This window comes from Sprattus sprattus, assembly GCF_963457725.1.
Source record: "Sprattus sprattus genome assembly, chromosome: 10".
Taxonomy (NCBI): Eukaryota; Metazoa; Chordata; class Actinopteri; order Clupeiformes; family Clupeidae; genus Sprattus; species Sprattus sprattus.
The window spans coordinates 27,685,149-27,701,525 of record NC_137908.1 but is presented as its reverse complement, the minus strand read 5'-3'; the positions used below and the strand labels follow the sequence as shown (position 1 = coordinate 27,701,525).

Sequence of the window (16,377 nt, the reverse complement as noted above, 5' to 3'; positions counted from 1 at the left end):
GGAGCATGTCAGTGGGACACTGCTGCAGCCCCTTTGCCCCAGACGCAGATCCCAGACCAGCCTATGACGGGACTTTAGAATGCAAATGGTTGGGGGTGGGGTGGGACGGGAGATTAGGACCTCTGGGGCTTTCCTTATTTCTGCCAGGCCCCTGATGTAATGCCTAAGCCTGCTGACCGGTGGAGGAAAGTGAAAATGTGAATTTATTTAGCCCCCTTAAACGGACAAAGGGCAACGTGGGCAGGGGGCCCCGCTCCAGCCAGCCTCTCTCCCAGGCCAGGCTTTAGTGGCACGAGGTGCTTTTAATTAGGCCGGGCCCCAGGGGACGTGTGGCCCTTGGCTATGGAGGTGAATGGGAGGAAGACAAATGTTTCGCGGGGCTGTTAATTGATCAGGAAGGCCAGATTGTGACGCTGACGGTGTCGGGGTCTGCCCCCCCCTCCCTCACCGAGTTATTAAGAGCTGGCTCAGGCACCAGACTCACAACACAATGAGAGCACACCACCTGTTAGCTGAGTGTAGCTTTTATACAAGAAAATGGAATACAATTTCTTTGAATGAAAAAAAAAGAAAAAGCTGTTTTGAGAGGAAACAATTTGTTTTTCACATGCTAAATAAAACCCATAATCACATGAAGAGTATGTTTTTGTTCTTTTACTTTGTATACTGAGCATCAGAACATTTAAGAAAACAGATGTTATCTCTGGACCATCTCTTATAACATTGGATCCCATTGTTCGTGCCCGTCTGTAGGAGCAGATGGATAGCAAGCGTACTTATCTCTTCCAGCCCTTGCTTGTTTGAGCAGTTTACCCTAATTTCACTGCTCCATATTCATCTTTTCCAGCCCATGCTTATTTGAGCAGTTCACCCTGGTTTCACTGCTCCTGTGGTTTTCTCTAAGTTCCTCTTGGCATACCTGGCTCTCGCACAACTGACATGCAAGTTGACAATGAAACCTTTGGACTTCTAATCGCCAATAATCAGACCTCTTACTCTATTAGGTTTCTCTCTTTCTTTCTTTCTTTCTTTCTTTCTTTCTTTCTTTCTTTCTTTCTTTCTCTCTCTATCTATCTATTCCCTTCTCTCTTTCTGACATTTAAGACACTCACAATCACACACTCACACACACACACACACACACACATTCGTCCTTTCCCTGCACATCTGTGTGTGTCTCTCTCAAACCCCTCTTTTTCTCTGGGAACAGACGCAGACCGGGCGCAGAAGCACGGCATGGACGAGTTCATCTCGGCCAACCCCTGCAGCTTTGACCATGCCACGCTCTTCGAGACGCTGCAGCGCCTCACGCTGGACCACAGGCTCAACGACTCCTACTCTTGCCTGGTGAGGGCCGCACGCCACTGCCAAACAGTGCCCACTTAACCTATGCCTATGGTAAAGCTGAGTGACCCATTACTGTCTCTGTGTGTGTCGCTCTGTCTCTCTCTCTCTCTTTCTCTGTCTGTCTCTATCCGTCATTGGCTCTCTCTCTCTCTCTCTCTTCCACTCTGCACTTCTCTCTCTCTATCTTTCCCTACTTGTGTCTCTGTCTCTCTTTCTCTCTCTCTCTATCTATCTCTCTCTCTCTCTCTCTCTCTCTCTCTCTCTCTCTTTCTCTCTCTCTCCCTCCCAACAGGGCTGGTTTAGTCCAGGTCAGGTGTTTGTGCTGGATGAGTATTGTGCGCGTAATGGCGTGCGCGGCTGCCACAGACACCTGTGCTACCTGCGGGACCTGTTGGAGAGGGCGGAGAACGGCGCCATGATCGACCCCACCCTGCTGCACTACAGCTTCGCCTTCTGTGCCTCGCACGTCCACGGGAACAGGTACGGCGCACGGTCAGTCTGCCTCTCAAAACAAGCCGTCTCTCGGCCACACAACATGCACCTCCTTAACCGTTGTGTCCATCTTAACATGTTTCAAGAAACCCTAAAGAAACACTTGGTCACCCAGTCACTGTTGCTATCCTAGTGGACCATTCTTTGCCTTTCAACTTTCTATTCGATTCTCTGCCACCCTTCCAAATAAGTCATCCATGATCATTCACTCATTTCTCATTTCCTTTCATCGCTCTCTCTTTCTTTCTCCACTTCGCCCGTAGTCTCATTCTCATCCCCTTACCCCACTCGTCTGTCATTCTCTTCTCCCTCCTCCCTCTCTATCTGTCTCTGTGTCCGTTTACCATGAATGGAAAGAGGTATGTGAAGGTTTGTGTTTTTACTAGTCGTCAAACTCCTCTGTGCTTTGCCTCGTCTCTCATGTATAAACTCAAAGGAGGTCTAAATATGACCACTCCTCAACCTCACTCCACACCCCGAATGAAACTCCAGAGTTCCAGAACGGATTCATAAATGGAGTCTCTGCCAGGCTGCCCCTGCCCCTGCCTCTGCCCCTGAGACTTCTCCTGGGAAACCCGCCCATTCCCCTAGCAGTCCTATTAGCAATGACTCTACTGCTGATGACCAATGGTGAGGATATCTAAGCACGGGGAGTCCTAGAGGGAGTCACAGAGGGAGTCTCCGCTGTTGTCTCCTACCTGCTGTCTCCTACCTTCTGTCCATCCACTCCTCCTCCTCTGCATCTCCCCCTCCCGTCTCTCTCATTCTCACGCCTTTTATTAAGTACATGCCAATGTTCTGATTCTGTTTTTTTGACGTTATTTTAACTTCAGTTGATCTATGTTTCACATTCATTTCAATGATATTGTCTCTGTGTTGTGTCAGTGTTCATTCAGTGTTTTGTGTTCTCTCTTTTTGTCCTGTTTGCATGCTCACTTGTCTTCTTTTCTTTTCTTTCGTTCTTTTCTTTCTCGCCTGCATGCCTCTGTCTCTGGTCATCACACATGTTGTGTGTTCTGTGAAAGCGAGAGAGTGAGTGAGTTACTCAAATGGCCGGTGTCTGAGGCCGACCTCGGCCGGGCCCTGTACCCAACGGCCCCGGGGGGGGGCCCCGAGTCCCCCGCCTCCTCTAAGAGGGAGCTCAAAATCCGGGAGTTCAGGAGAAAAAAGGACTCCAGCACAACACAAATGGCCTCCAGTGCCAAACGGTAAGACAGCTGGTGGATTGGACACGTCCTCCCACGCCACCTGCTTTTGGTCTCTGAACCTAAAGACATGGACATGGACATGCCATAGCCTGTGTGTGTGTGTGTGTGTGTGTGTGTGTGTGTCTGTCTTTGTTGTCCTTTGTTTTAGCGTCCATATCTGTGGAAGCAAAAATGTCATCCTGGCCTAAGGTGTTGGCCTTGCCATGAAGGCCCTGGAAGGCTGTGTTGGAATGGACAGCAGCGGGTCCAGAGCCCCTCTGACATGCTCCTCAGCCTGACTGACAGGCAGGAGAGGGACGGCCAGTGACAAGCGAGGTGGAGGGGAGTAAAAAAAGACCATGAGCTTCTGAAAATGGGAAGCACAATGCCCTGCAGTACAGGCCAGGCACAGCCCCCCCTCCCCCCAAGAGCAGAACAGAGCAGTGCAGAGCTTTCTGACATGTATCTGCCTGTGCCGCATGTGTACATTTAGGGTCTTGTTTATTTATGGCTCTATGTGTGTTCTGAGTCCTATTTGTGGTCACCATAAGATATGGCCACTCTGCGTGTGTGAGTGTGTGTGTGTTGTGTACACACACGGTTGTGTGTATACACGAATGCGTGGCGTCTGTGTCGCAGTCCTGCCAGAGAGCACCCTGTCTGCACCCCTCCCCACCACCATCACCACCTCCCGCTACTCCACCCCCCCAACCACCACCACCCCACACCCCCCTGGACGGCGCTGGTTCCTGATGCAGGGGGCGACACGGAGGAAGGTCAGGGGCAGCTGGCTGTCAGTCTGGCCGAGCAGACAGTGATGGAGCTGAGGTGGGCTGTCTGTTTGCGTCGTGTTATGATCAGGTCGGACAGGGAGACGTGAGTAGCTCCCAGTCAGTGGGAGGCAAAGACACACGGACCACAGCAGAGAGAGAAAGAGACCGAGAGAGAGAGAGAGAGAGGGAGAGAGAGGGAGAGAGGGACAGAATGGTTGGATGGTCTGCCTCGAGGTCAGGAGTGACAGGATGACAGGCCATCATGGGCGGACACATGGCAGGGCGGGAGGGGGGACACGGAGGGTCTCTGACTCCCAACCACTTGCCAGAATCCATGGCCTGGCCTTCCCTTTCCCTCACCCTGTCTCCTCTCCTCTCTCCTTTCTGCTAAAACCGCCACTACAGCCAGGCCATCACCTCCTCCCCCTTCCCTCCCCTCCCCACCCTTCCCCACAGCCGCCAAACGCCTCCTATAAGCTAATATCCCAGCAGACTGCAGGCATGGCACTCTCTCAACAACAATACACTCCGCAGCCGGAGCCGGGGTCTGTCACGCAGCGCTCAGAGCAGATCTCAGAACAGATCTCTCTCCCAGATGGGCCTCCCGACTGCTGCTGCGCCGAGCTGAACGTGCTGATCCTGACGCTCTTGGTAGCGTTCCCTGTTCAAAAAAACGCTGCCTGATTTTTACAAGTGGCCATGAATATGCATGGTGGCGTGTAAGGTTACAAGGGTGATGCCGAGAAAGAGAGAGAGAAAGAGAGAGAGAGAGAGAGAGAGAGAGAGAGAGAGAGAGAAAGAGAGAGAGAGAGAGTCTGTGCGAGCACAGAATGTGTCTGTGGGAGGGAGGGGAAGTGGCTGCAGACGAGGAAAAAGGTTGATTTTTTAATTAGTGTGAAAGGCATCAATTCTCCTCGATGCGGCATAAACAAAGATGTGATTTGTTTTCAGATGGTTACCCCTCCTTCCGTACCCCATCAGTCCCTGCCCCCCCACAGAAATACTCACACATACACACACACACACACACACACACACACACACACACACACACACACACAATTGTATACACACATACAAACACACACACACCATCTTACTCACATTTACACAAGCATAGCTCAGTCATAAAGACACACACATACACACACACACACACACACACACACACACACACACCATCTTACTCACATTCACACAAGCATAGCTCAGTCATAAAGACACACACACACACACACACTTGTATACACACACACCTTCTTATTCACAATCACACAAGCACAGCTCAGTCATAAAGACACACACATACTCACACACACAAAAACTCACACACACACACACACACACTTGTATACACACACACAGACACACACACACCTTCTTACTCACATTCACACAAGCACAGCTCCGTCATAAAGACACACACATACTCACACACACAAAAACGCACAGACACACTTACAGGGCACAGAGCGAGTAGCTGGTGGCCGGGCGCCTTATCGTTTGTGACATGGCAGAGGACGGCAGGCCGTGAGCAGAGTGCATGTGACAGCGAGCGAGGCTGGTGGGCGTGACAGCGGCGGCTTGAGGAGCAGGAGACGTGACATGCTCCTCGTCACGCCGCCCCGCATGTCAGCTCACTGAAGGACAGTGAGAAAGCAGCGAGGTGGGGAGGGAGGAGGAGGAGGAGGAGGAGGAGATGTGGAGGCAATGCAAGGGGTGGTGGATGGGGTGGGGGGGGAGAAACACACACACACTCACCCCAAATGTTCCCCTCTTTCTACCAAGACATAAAAGGCTCCAAACACCCAAAACCCAGGCATGTTCACAGCAATACACTCCAGCTGCTGTTAATGTAGCTTTAGAACGGAGGCACCGCTAGTCATTAAAGGCCACACACATATGCACAAATGGAGAGCTCTATACTGTAAGTACAACTGTGTGTGTGTGTGTGTGCGTGTGTGTTGTCAGAGCAGATCAGAAGGGGCTCTATAACTGGAGCAGAGCTGACAGCAGCAGCAGCGGCAGCAGACAGTGAGACCTGACGACCGCATACCTTGCGTGTCTCGGCACATTACAAAGCGATCACTTATTTAAACAGCCTTCATCAGGGGATGGTAATCATACGAAGGCTCTCTATTTGCTTGGTAATGACCTGTATACATGTCACACACAGTAAAGATGACAAGGAGGACGCTATGACACAAACTAGATGAGATGATGAAACATGATGAAATACTGTGAGAGCTCAATTAACTCCAAGTGAAAACAATTATTTGTTAAAGGGCAATTTCCTTGAAGTACCCTCCCCCTGTTGTTGGCCAGAAGTGGCAGTCAGCCATCAGGGAACTTGCATCCTACAAGGGAGGGTATAGGAGAGGTGGGAGATATGGGGGGGGGGGGGGGGCAGTGCACTCTTCTGAAGACTCTTCCCGGTGTTCCCGGGGTCTGGAAAAGAAAGCACAGGGTGATCCGGGGAGGGGGCTGTTGGTCTCTCTGGGTCGCCCCCAGGTAAAGGAGGCCCTGCTGTGAGTGTGGAGAGGTAAAGCTGGCCCATTAACCCCGGACGGCAGGTTGATGGGGGCTTTGATAATCCCGCGGCCCCCTTCCCCTTTGTACCACCGCCTGGGCTCAGGAGAAGGGAAGAGGATGGGGGGTTGGGGGTTGGGTTAAGAGGGTAGGAGTAGGGGTGGTGGTGGGGGTGGGGTTAAGGATTGGGTTGGGGTGGGGTGGGGGCGGTCTCCACACTGAATGTACCCCAGCCATTGAGACGTTCATTCAACTCAAAATGGTGGGTGTCGAATCTGATCATACGCACATACTGTGCACGAACGGAAGGACACGTGTACAAAGTGAGAGACTTGTGAACACTGGGGCATGGTTCCTTTTGCAAAAATAAGACAATTTGGATTGGTGTTGTATTAAAGCTTACACATCTGTGTGTGTGACTGTCTGCCCTCTTATTCATTACACACACACACACACACACACACACACACATTTGCCCCCCCAATCCAATGCACAAATGTTCATTCACGCATCATACTTTACCGTGTCAAAACAATGCTTAAGATAAAGCTTCACAATGCTTCTGTCATGCGTGTGACGGTGCGGTGACCCCTGTGTGTTTATGACCTGTGTGTGCGCTGTGTTTGTGTGTGTGTGTGTGTGTGTGTTCGTGGAGCATGACTTCTGTCACTGAGCCTTCTCTGTGTCACTACAGGCCTGACGGGATTGGAACGGTGTCGGTGGACGAGAAGGAACGCTTCGAAAACATCAAGGACAGACTGCGTGTGCTCCTGGAGAACCAGATCACACACTTCAGGTAATAAGGGCTTATGGGTTTATGCTAACTAATGCATGATTACAAGATTTGATATTAGATGTAGTCATTACGGATGATTTAAAGATGTCGAGCTGGAGTTTGGAATGTTTCCATTATTTAATATTTATTCGTATTAAATATCTGTTTGTCTATTTGTATTAAAAATATCTTCACAAATTACACAATATTTTGCTACCTTACCACTGAACATGAACATTGAACTGTCTGAACTCTTTAAAGGTACTGTTTCCCTTTCGGAAGACCAGAGGGGGCGCTGAAGGCAACTCTGTCTCTATTAGAGAGGGTATGGCCAAGTTCATCTGTGTCATTTGGATTTTGATTCTCTGCTCAGCTACTCAAAACAACACAAGCATTATTTGCTGAACTAATATCCCCCCCCTATGTTGGGGTGAAGGCAGAATGAATAACATGAGTCAAAAATGTAATAAGTCTAAGAGATAGTTTTGAAATAGAAAAAAAAAACATGTTCAACATCCATTAAAAAAAGTGTACATCTCTATTGTTATTAATAATAATAATTATAATAATACTAATATATATATAAAAAACTCTCGGCTAGTAAATACAGAAGTTAATAATAATTTTCCTCCATGTAGGTCCTGATGAAAGACATTGTCACTCCTGCGCCTCAGGAGGAGGTGAAAAATGTTATCCGAAAATGTCTGGAGCAGGCGGCCTTAGTGAACTATCAGCGACTCTCTGAGTATGCCAAAGTAGAAGGTAAGGATTCACACACACACACACACACGTACACACACACACACACACACACACACACACACACACACACACACATACTCATACTCATTCAAGTGTGTTAAAAATAAAATGAATTAATTATTATTATTATTCAAGTACTGTCACAAACAAACATACACCACCACACACACACACACACACACACTCACACAAACAAATACTAATTCAGGCACAGTCACAAACACACACACACACACAGACAAGCACACACTCACTTACATACACTCACACACACACACAGTCAGTGTGTTGCTGTGAAACTGGAACATTATTCTTATGCTGTTGCCAAACCAAAGTATTCTGATTGCTGTTTTTCTCTGTGCACTAACATTTCTTTGTGTTCTTCCTCCAGCTCTGTGCGGAGTTTTATAGTTGTTGCAGTTGTGGATGTTGTGGATTAGAGAGCTGTAATACACTGACACTTGAACCTGTTGTGACTGTGTACTATTAGGTTAGAAATCTAACTCTTCTTTGTGCCGACCCTCTGACTTGTGCCACTGGTTGTGCTATGCCATTGGGATTTACCCTCAGGTGCCAGTGCTTTACCACAGCTCCTCCTGCAGGCACAGCTAAGCACGGCACCTTTGGCAAACTTCAGCCATGACAGATGACACATTGTACCAAAACAGCTGTGGACATTTTCATTGTTGATGCCATGTATATTTGTAATGGCTAATAATGGTATTAGTCAAATAATGTTATTAGCACAGAGTGATTGAGACACATCCCTTAACTGGATAGTCATGTCACTATGTTCTTGTAGTCCTCACAGCTGTTGTGGACTAGTTCAGTCTGCTCAAATTGTATTGTATTAGCTACCAGCTGCAGTCCTTGCTTTAAGTCTTATAGCAGGTTGTTTTTTTGGTTGTGGTCTAGAAATGTGAAACAGGTCTGTTAAGCTGTGTAAGTAAAAATGCATTCAATTCCGCCTCCCCTCACAAAGGCTCTTCAGTCTCTTGCTGACCTCTGTCGTCTTACCCTTTCCATGTTGTGGCTTCAAGGTGTGGGAATACTCTGAAGCAACAACTCCTCTTATTTTCCCGGCTCCCGTTTCCGCCCCTGCCACCCCTTCCTTCTCCTCCATCAAGAGAAAAAGTCATGTTCTCTCTTCTGTGTAACCCCCAAATCTTGCCACTCTCTGTCATTCTCTCTCCCTCTCTGTCCTTTTCTTTCTCTCTCTCTCTCTCTCTCTGTCTGCCTGTCTCTCTATCTCTCTCTCTTTCTCTCTCTCTTTCTCTCTCTGTCTGACTGTCGCCGAACTGTCTGTTGCTCTCTTTTCAAGACCTTTGCTCTTCCGTTTCCCCTGGTTGTGTATTGGCTTTGCGGGAGCTTTGCCGAAGTCTTTGTGCTCATCTGGAAAGCCAATACACAATGCGTGCTGGGATTGCAGGCTTGAGCAACCCAACATCTGTCAGTCGCATGTGAGCGGCTTTCTTTAATAGGCATGGGATTAACGCATCTCTCAAGGGTGTCAGGCCATGTGGCAGACATTGTCAAACTGCATCCCGATGGTGATTCTTTTGCATTTAGAGGAATATGGATGAGCATGCTGGATGCTGGATTTGTCGCCATTCATGATTCCTCTATAGTCTCCCCTTTCAAAATGCGATGCGGTTAAAATGTCTGTCTAAACTCGTGTCTATAAAGAAACACCTCACAGTGCTGAAGATACCCAAGACGCTGGTTCTTAGTATCTTTAAGCCACGGGAAAGTGAACTATGTTCCTCATTATTTTTTTGGTTATTATATTCGACACGAAGGCTGAGGAAGATTCTCTGCAGTTACAAGTTTTATGGGCTTGGCTGGTGGTTAAGCCATAAAGATTCCCATTCACCCTCGCTGTCTCACTGGTATCTGGCCGCTCGCCATTCTCCACACAGAGTTCTCTCTCTCCCACTCTCAGACCCAGAAATGCAATTTTCCACTCATCCTTGACCTTTCCACCTCTGACCCCAGACTCTTGCATGCCCCCGATCCTCTTTTGTAGGGAAAAAGAGAGAAAAGTATGAGCATGCTGTCTTCTTCTTGGCGTCACAAGTGATGGATTTAACCATTCGTGAGTACCTTCCTCATCCTAGCTCTCATCCAAAGTTTATTCCCCCTATCTTTTCTTTTCTTAGTTTTTCTCACCTCTTCCCCGCCTTCCGAACACACTCACACTCAAGTATTTCAATTCCATGACCTCTCGATCATCAAACACAGAACGTTTGCCATACCTCCACAATCTTTTTTTAAAAATAATATTGCTTCAATTGTTTTGGCCTTATTTCTATCTGTTGCTTCTGTCTGTGAGCCCACCATATGACAGTTCCTGCCACAGATCTGTTTGTCCATTACAGTCATTGAAATGAGGCACACTCTATCTCCAGGAGCTACTGCATCTGGACCATTGATTCTACTTATTCCGAGCTTGTTTAGTTTGTTTTCTTTCTTTGTTTCCAGTATTTCTGTTGATATTCCTGTCTGCGACTTGAATGCATTTTTACTTTGCTTTTTTGTGATCCCCTCTCCTCAGTCATTCAGTCACTTACCGCCGATACAGGATAGTTTACCAAAGAGGGGGAAAAAATCTAACGAGGGTTATGGGTAATGTAGTTTTTTTAGGCTCTAATACTTTTATGATGAGGAAGATGAGATTACATGATTAGGGAATAAAACATATTTCACTGTGAACACATCAAGTCTCTGTTGTAACTTTAGTTTTGGCCACAACACCTGTTTTTGTCTGTTGTCATTTGTCAACAGCAGTGTTTGCTGTGTGTCCTAGTCCTACATGTATTTTATTCGTATATATTTGTCTGGGTCTTGTGCTCATGCATTTGTCATATGAGCTTAGGTTGGTTGTTGTCTGAGCGTGTCTTTCGCTGTGTTAAGGTGTCTGAGATGTCTCCATTTGCTAATCTTACTTTGGACTCCCTGAGGTTAACTGCCCAGCGACCAGCTTTCTACGACGTAGTGTCTCTCTGGTCCATCAGAACTGCAAATGCTAAATACCAACTCTTCTTTCTCTTTCTCTTTTTTGCTCTCTCCCTCCTTCTTTTTTTTAGTAGAGAAAAATCAGAAGGATCACAAGGATCCAGGTGACCTTTTTTGACTGACTTTTGAAGCGACTCATGCAGCCCTAGCATAGCCTCCCAAACACATCCATGAGCCTCCATAACACTCTCCCACTGACCGTGACGCTCTGCCTGGGAAGGGCTCACGCTCACTGGGACAGGTTATGACACCTAACCCCTTCTTTCCCCTTCCTCCTTCCTTACCCCAGTATTTCATATCCACTCCTATTGGTGGAGAAGCATCTACCTCATGATCTAAACTCTGACAGGCATCTCTTCCCCACTGCTATCTCTAAATGCTATTGCTACCAAAGAGCATCCACTTGAATGTCCCCACTTCAAGCCAAGGTACCATGCAGGCTATATTATTAGCTGAACTGGTAGAGCAAAGTTTATCAACACCAACCAGGGCAAGAGTTCAATTCCCAGGTAGCATACATGTTCTATTTTAAGTCACTTAAGATAAAAGCATAAAGATAAGCCACCAAGTAAATTGGCTGCTAGTTTGGCTATTAGTATCTTCCTCCTCTTTGGGCATGTGCTATTGAAACATACACAAAGGTGTTAAGGTAGGCTTCAGTGCTTAGGAAACACACTAGGTCCTACATAAAGGTGTTAAGGTAGGCTGAAGTGGTTTGCCTATAGAAGGCATTTTACAGCTGAATCTAGCTGATAAAATACCCTTGCTTAATCTTTAGACTACATCACCAGAAATAATATGACCAGTAACAAATTGAAGCAGTAACTTGGTTTTCATCCACCTTTTTAATGTAAATATTGACCATTCGATTTTTTTCACCCCCTTTCCAGCTAATACGTTTCTTATTTGAGTAATATTTGGTTAAGTCAAATTAGAAATATATTATCTGTAAGGGGGTGGATTGACTCCTGATTCGCAAAGGGTATAATTATTCAATCATATTTGTGTTTAATAGGGTACAATTATTTAATCGTATTTGGTGCCATTTATTCATTGATTCCATTAAAGCTTGATCAGGTGAGAGTCAATTTTTGATTTGCATAACACAGTGGATGGAAACGCACACAGAGTTAGCTTATTTGCAGCTCATCCACTAGCTGGTGCCTTAATTTATTAATAGCATGAAAATACAGCAATAAAATATGTAGAATACGTCATATTCCTCCACATTAGCTGAGCTCCACTCAGTTAATTAGTCCCAATATGAAAGCTCAGTGGAAGATTAGGTCCCTGTAGACAGACACATGTACTCCACTGGGACCAAAGCGATTAAACACAAAACACTCTTTGGCCTTCCTTTCGCTCGGGAATATCAAAGCTCCACAGACCAATGGCTTTCCTGTAGAACACTCTGTTTCCCCAGCCTGATCATGGTAAACTCCACCTGTTTGAAGGAAGCCACAGCACCTACAGTACGCCAGTCTGATGTGGCTACATCCTGGTCAACCTGTTTGAAAGGAGGCACGCCACACAGTGCATCCAGTCAATCAGATGGCGAAGTGAAGATGCATATGCTTTCCCCCTGTCTGACAGACATCTACCCCTTGCACTTCACTGTGCTGAAAATGCCTTGAATCCTGTAAATCAGGTGTTTCTCACCTCACCTCGGGTGCATTTCGCTCGTTTAAAACGGCAACAAGTTGAATATCACATCAGTTTTCAAGTGAGAAGCAAGAAAAAAAACAAAAACAAAGACAAGAAAAAGTGTGTTGACACGTTCTCTTACTATTTGATTATTTGATTTACCCTCAAGGCATTTTGGCTCTTTCGCAGTAGCATTAGCCTTAGCCTAATGCTGCACTGTATACAGTATGCATACAAATCCCTGTATGTGTGTTAACCCTTTGATTTTTGATGAGCTACTCAGCCATGGAAGAATGCAAAATAGTCTTTCTCTACAGTAAACTCTGACAGAAACCCAGGGGTTTATAGATGTGATGTATACAAGAGTGAAAGGGTTAATAGCAGAATACAGGAACATTTGAGCTCTTCTATGTGTTAACTATTGACTGAGAAGGAACTGTCACTTTGTCAGAGTTTATTATTTCAAGAGCACCATTGTTGTGTCTGAATTAATGCAGTTTTTTGTTTTGTAGCATCAATACCCAGACGTTGTCAATGCTAGACTAAACATGTCTATGCAAAAGTAAACAGGACTTCTAAAAAACATACTTTTACAAGCATTTAATCTTATCTGGAACGTCTGAAGAAACTGCTATAACTCAGTCAAAGTGACATTATAGAGTGTTCTAACCATACCCTTGCCAGTCAATGGCGTGGTCTATTAGTGGGAAAATGCAGTCCAGTCCCCGCCCTTTCCTCATGTCCAACATGTTTCATTTGCATATTTCATTGCCACCTTGTTTACATAGTCATGAGAAGTATTAACCTTTGTTTGTTTCTTGTGTAGTCATCTTAATGTATTACTTTAGAGTGTGTCAAGGTTCCAAGAGCACATTCATACAATGGGTCTGATTTCACAGGGTATAATTTCATTTAAATGTTCTTTTTTTCTTTTCCAAAAAGAAAGATACTGTATGTCACTCCCATTTACAGTGTACATATTTAAACACAGTATTTCATCTATGATGGTTTTCACAATTATGGAAGAAAGATTTGTTAGACAATAAACATGTGTTTAGCACATTCACAGATTCAGTTGTAGCAGGTGACATCTGTATGCTGTTTTCAGAGGGAGGACTCCACACATTATGCATGATGACTGTAACATATCAGTTGTTTTTTTATCATTTATTTTCTCTCTCTCTCTCTCTCTCCTTCCTTTCTTTTTATTTTCATTTAATTTGATGCATTACTCCTAAGCAATGTCCTTTACTGACTCTTTACCATGATGCTGCAACTGCGGCTAGACAGAATGACTAGCTCGCCCAGGTTGAAGTCACTTGTTCACGAGGCCAGTATCCATTTAGCAGAGCTATGGAGCTAGCTCCTGCTCCTGTGTGCGAAGTAGAGGTGGCCTTCTATGGAGCTGACACAGACACTAAGATTAGCATTGAAAATAAAATTGGCATTGATAAAAAACAAAAGATACTAAGAAACTTAAAAATAGAATCCATACATTTCTAATCTGATTATTTTAGGTTAGTTCTTAATGCTGATTTAGTTTTTTTCAACGCCAAACTTAAAGTCTGTATTAGCTCAATAGCCTCCTGCTATTAGTACCAGTAATGTCTAGACAACATACTTCTGCACCGGTGGCAGTTCTGTTCATTAGGGTTAATTGCGAGTGAGCTTCAACATCATTATACACTGAAGAAATCTGGTTTGATCAGAATGCTTTAGAGATTTTGTAAGGGTTATGACATTTTGTACTTTGCATGTAAGTACATTCAATACGTCTTTGCATGTTAACCCCTGAACTTAACCCTACCACAACAAAGCACGTGTTGTAATGGCATGCTAAAAATCTGATTGTTTTTCTAAAAATCATATTACGTTAGTTAAGATGGTCCCTGCATAACAAAGTAGGTCCCTGTGATGGTTTTAGGGTTAGGTTGTATGGACAACTACATTACTGTGTGAGGGGTCAGGCTAAGGTCACAGGAGCAGGTCTGAGGAGGTGCTGTCTGTCCATGTTAACCGTGTCATCCTTATGCTTCAGAGAATGTAGGCCGGTTAGTCACTCCTGCCAAAAAGCTGGAAGACACCATCCGCCTGGCAGAGCTGGTCATAGAGGTCCTGCAACAGAACGAGGAGCACCACGCTGAGGTGAGAGGAACCCACACACACGCAAACACACACACATACACACACACACAAACTCTAACACACACACACACTCACAAACACACACACACATACACACACACACACACAAACTCTAACACACACACACAAACACAAAGATAATGGGCCCTATCTTGCACCCAGCGCAATTAACATTGTCACCGACGCATGTATCATTCCTATCTTGCACCCGGCGCACAGCGGAATTTTCCATCCAGAGGCGCGCGTCGAAATGAACTTGCGCCGACATGGGCTGGGCGGAACAGAGAAGGCGTTTCTCAGACGCAAGTCTTCCTTTGTGGTTTCTTGCAGTTTCAAAACGACAGTGCGCCGTTGACCAGAAAAAAGCTAGTCTAATGTCAGAGGTGCATTGTGTAGAGTCTGTGGCGCGTATTCAGACGCTTTTTTTTTTAGAGCGCGTGCTTGGCCGCACAGTATAGGACCTATAGGCTACACTTTACTTCTGTCGTCTACACGAGAGATTTACACCAATTTTTTGGCAAGCCATATATAATTACAAGGAAAATAAAGTATTTGGGCCATTCTACCGAATTCGTGTAATATGCAGTCCCTCAACAATAAAAACTATTTACAAAACAATTAGGTATTTAGGCATAGGTATTTAATTAGAAAATGTTATGGTCTATATAAACCCAATGCATTACATGAGCTAGTGATAAGCTAAATATATACAAAATCATCATTTATAGGGTACTTTCTATTGGGAAGTAGCTGTCCCCAACCCTGACATCTAAATTTCAATGCCTTTAAATAACACTTTTCAATTTTTTTAGATTTTTTTCAATGATTTAATTTCAAAGGTCTTTATGATTGGGTTGAAACAGAACTTGGAATATTTAGATTTATTGTGGGTTTAATTTTTAAATCAATTTACTATACTCAAAAAATCATGTCCCTAGTTTTCATGTCACTACCGAAACACAAGAGTTTTAGTCCATTGGCTGAGCCTGTGTTTTAGCCACGACTCTGCATTTTTGACCATGCAGTGACACTGCATCTCTGTCCCTCATGGTTGAATGGTAAGTAGCTAAATCCCATAGTTTTTATATAAATGTGTTCCAAAGTCTGAAAATCGACGTGTAACCTTAAGAATTGTCACTACCGAAACGCATGTTTTCTTCAATTAAGTAAACCTTTTGGGGTTTCATGGAAAATCTTATGTTTGTATGTGTGTTCACCTCTTCAAAGATGTGTTTGAAAGCCGTGTGCTTGCTAGAATTCTTTATTTATGCTTAAAGTTAGCTAGAATTGTCACTACCGAAACAGTCACTACCGAAACATATGGTAGTGACCAGATGCTTTGGGTAGTGACAAAATGAAATGGTAAGTAGTTCAATCCCATCATTTTTAAATAAATGTGTTGTGTGGACTAAAGGGCGGCCCAGAGCACCTTTTGGATGATTTTGGGAGAGAAATGAATATCCATCCAACAGGGCAGTCACTACCGAAACAGTGCAGTCACTACCGAAACAGATAAATTGAACTTGAAAATTTGGTAAAAAATTCATTTCTATGGATTTCATTGTGAAAACCTTCAAGAAATATTTGTAAAAATACACTTCAGAGAAGGGAAGGAAACACAATCTGAACAGGTCAATAATAATACTTTTTTACTATAGTAAATGTGATGTTTCGGTAGTGACAATTTTTGGAAGAGGAAAAACATTCC

The 16,377-nt window shown here is 45.0% G+C and overlaps 1 protein-coding gene across 3 annotated transcripts in view; it reads left to right on the top strand.

Annotated features, from left to right (window-relative positions):
- Positions 1-16,377, top strand: part of cadpsa (Ca2+-dependent activator protein for secretion a) — a gene marked incomplete at both ends in the record, with an annotated part of 109,526 nt that overhangs the window by 64,029 nt on the left and 29,120 nt on the right. For 2 of the 3 annotated variants that reach the window (XM_080845572.1, XM_080845570.1), the window contains 6 exons: positions 1,211-1,347; positions 1,640-1,827; positions 7,023-7,124; positions 7,365-7,428; positions 7,742-7,865; positions 14,563-14,669. In XM_080845572.1, coding sequence (XP_080701698.1) covers positions 1,211-1,347; positions 1,640-1,827; positions 7,023-7,124; positions 7,365-7,428; positions 7,742-7,865; positions 14,563-14,669 — 722 coding nt within the window. Of the gene's footprint in view, positions 1-1,210; positions 1,348-1,639; positions 1,828-7,022; positions 7,125-7,364; positions 7,429-7,741; positions 7,866-9,891; positions 9,961-14,562; positions 14,670-16,377 lie in introns of all 3 variants that reach the window. The other variant, XM_080845571.1, reaches the window with a different exon arrangement.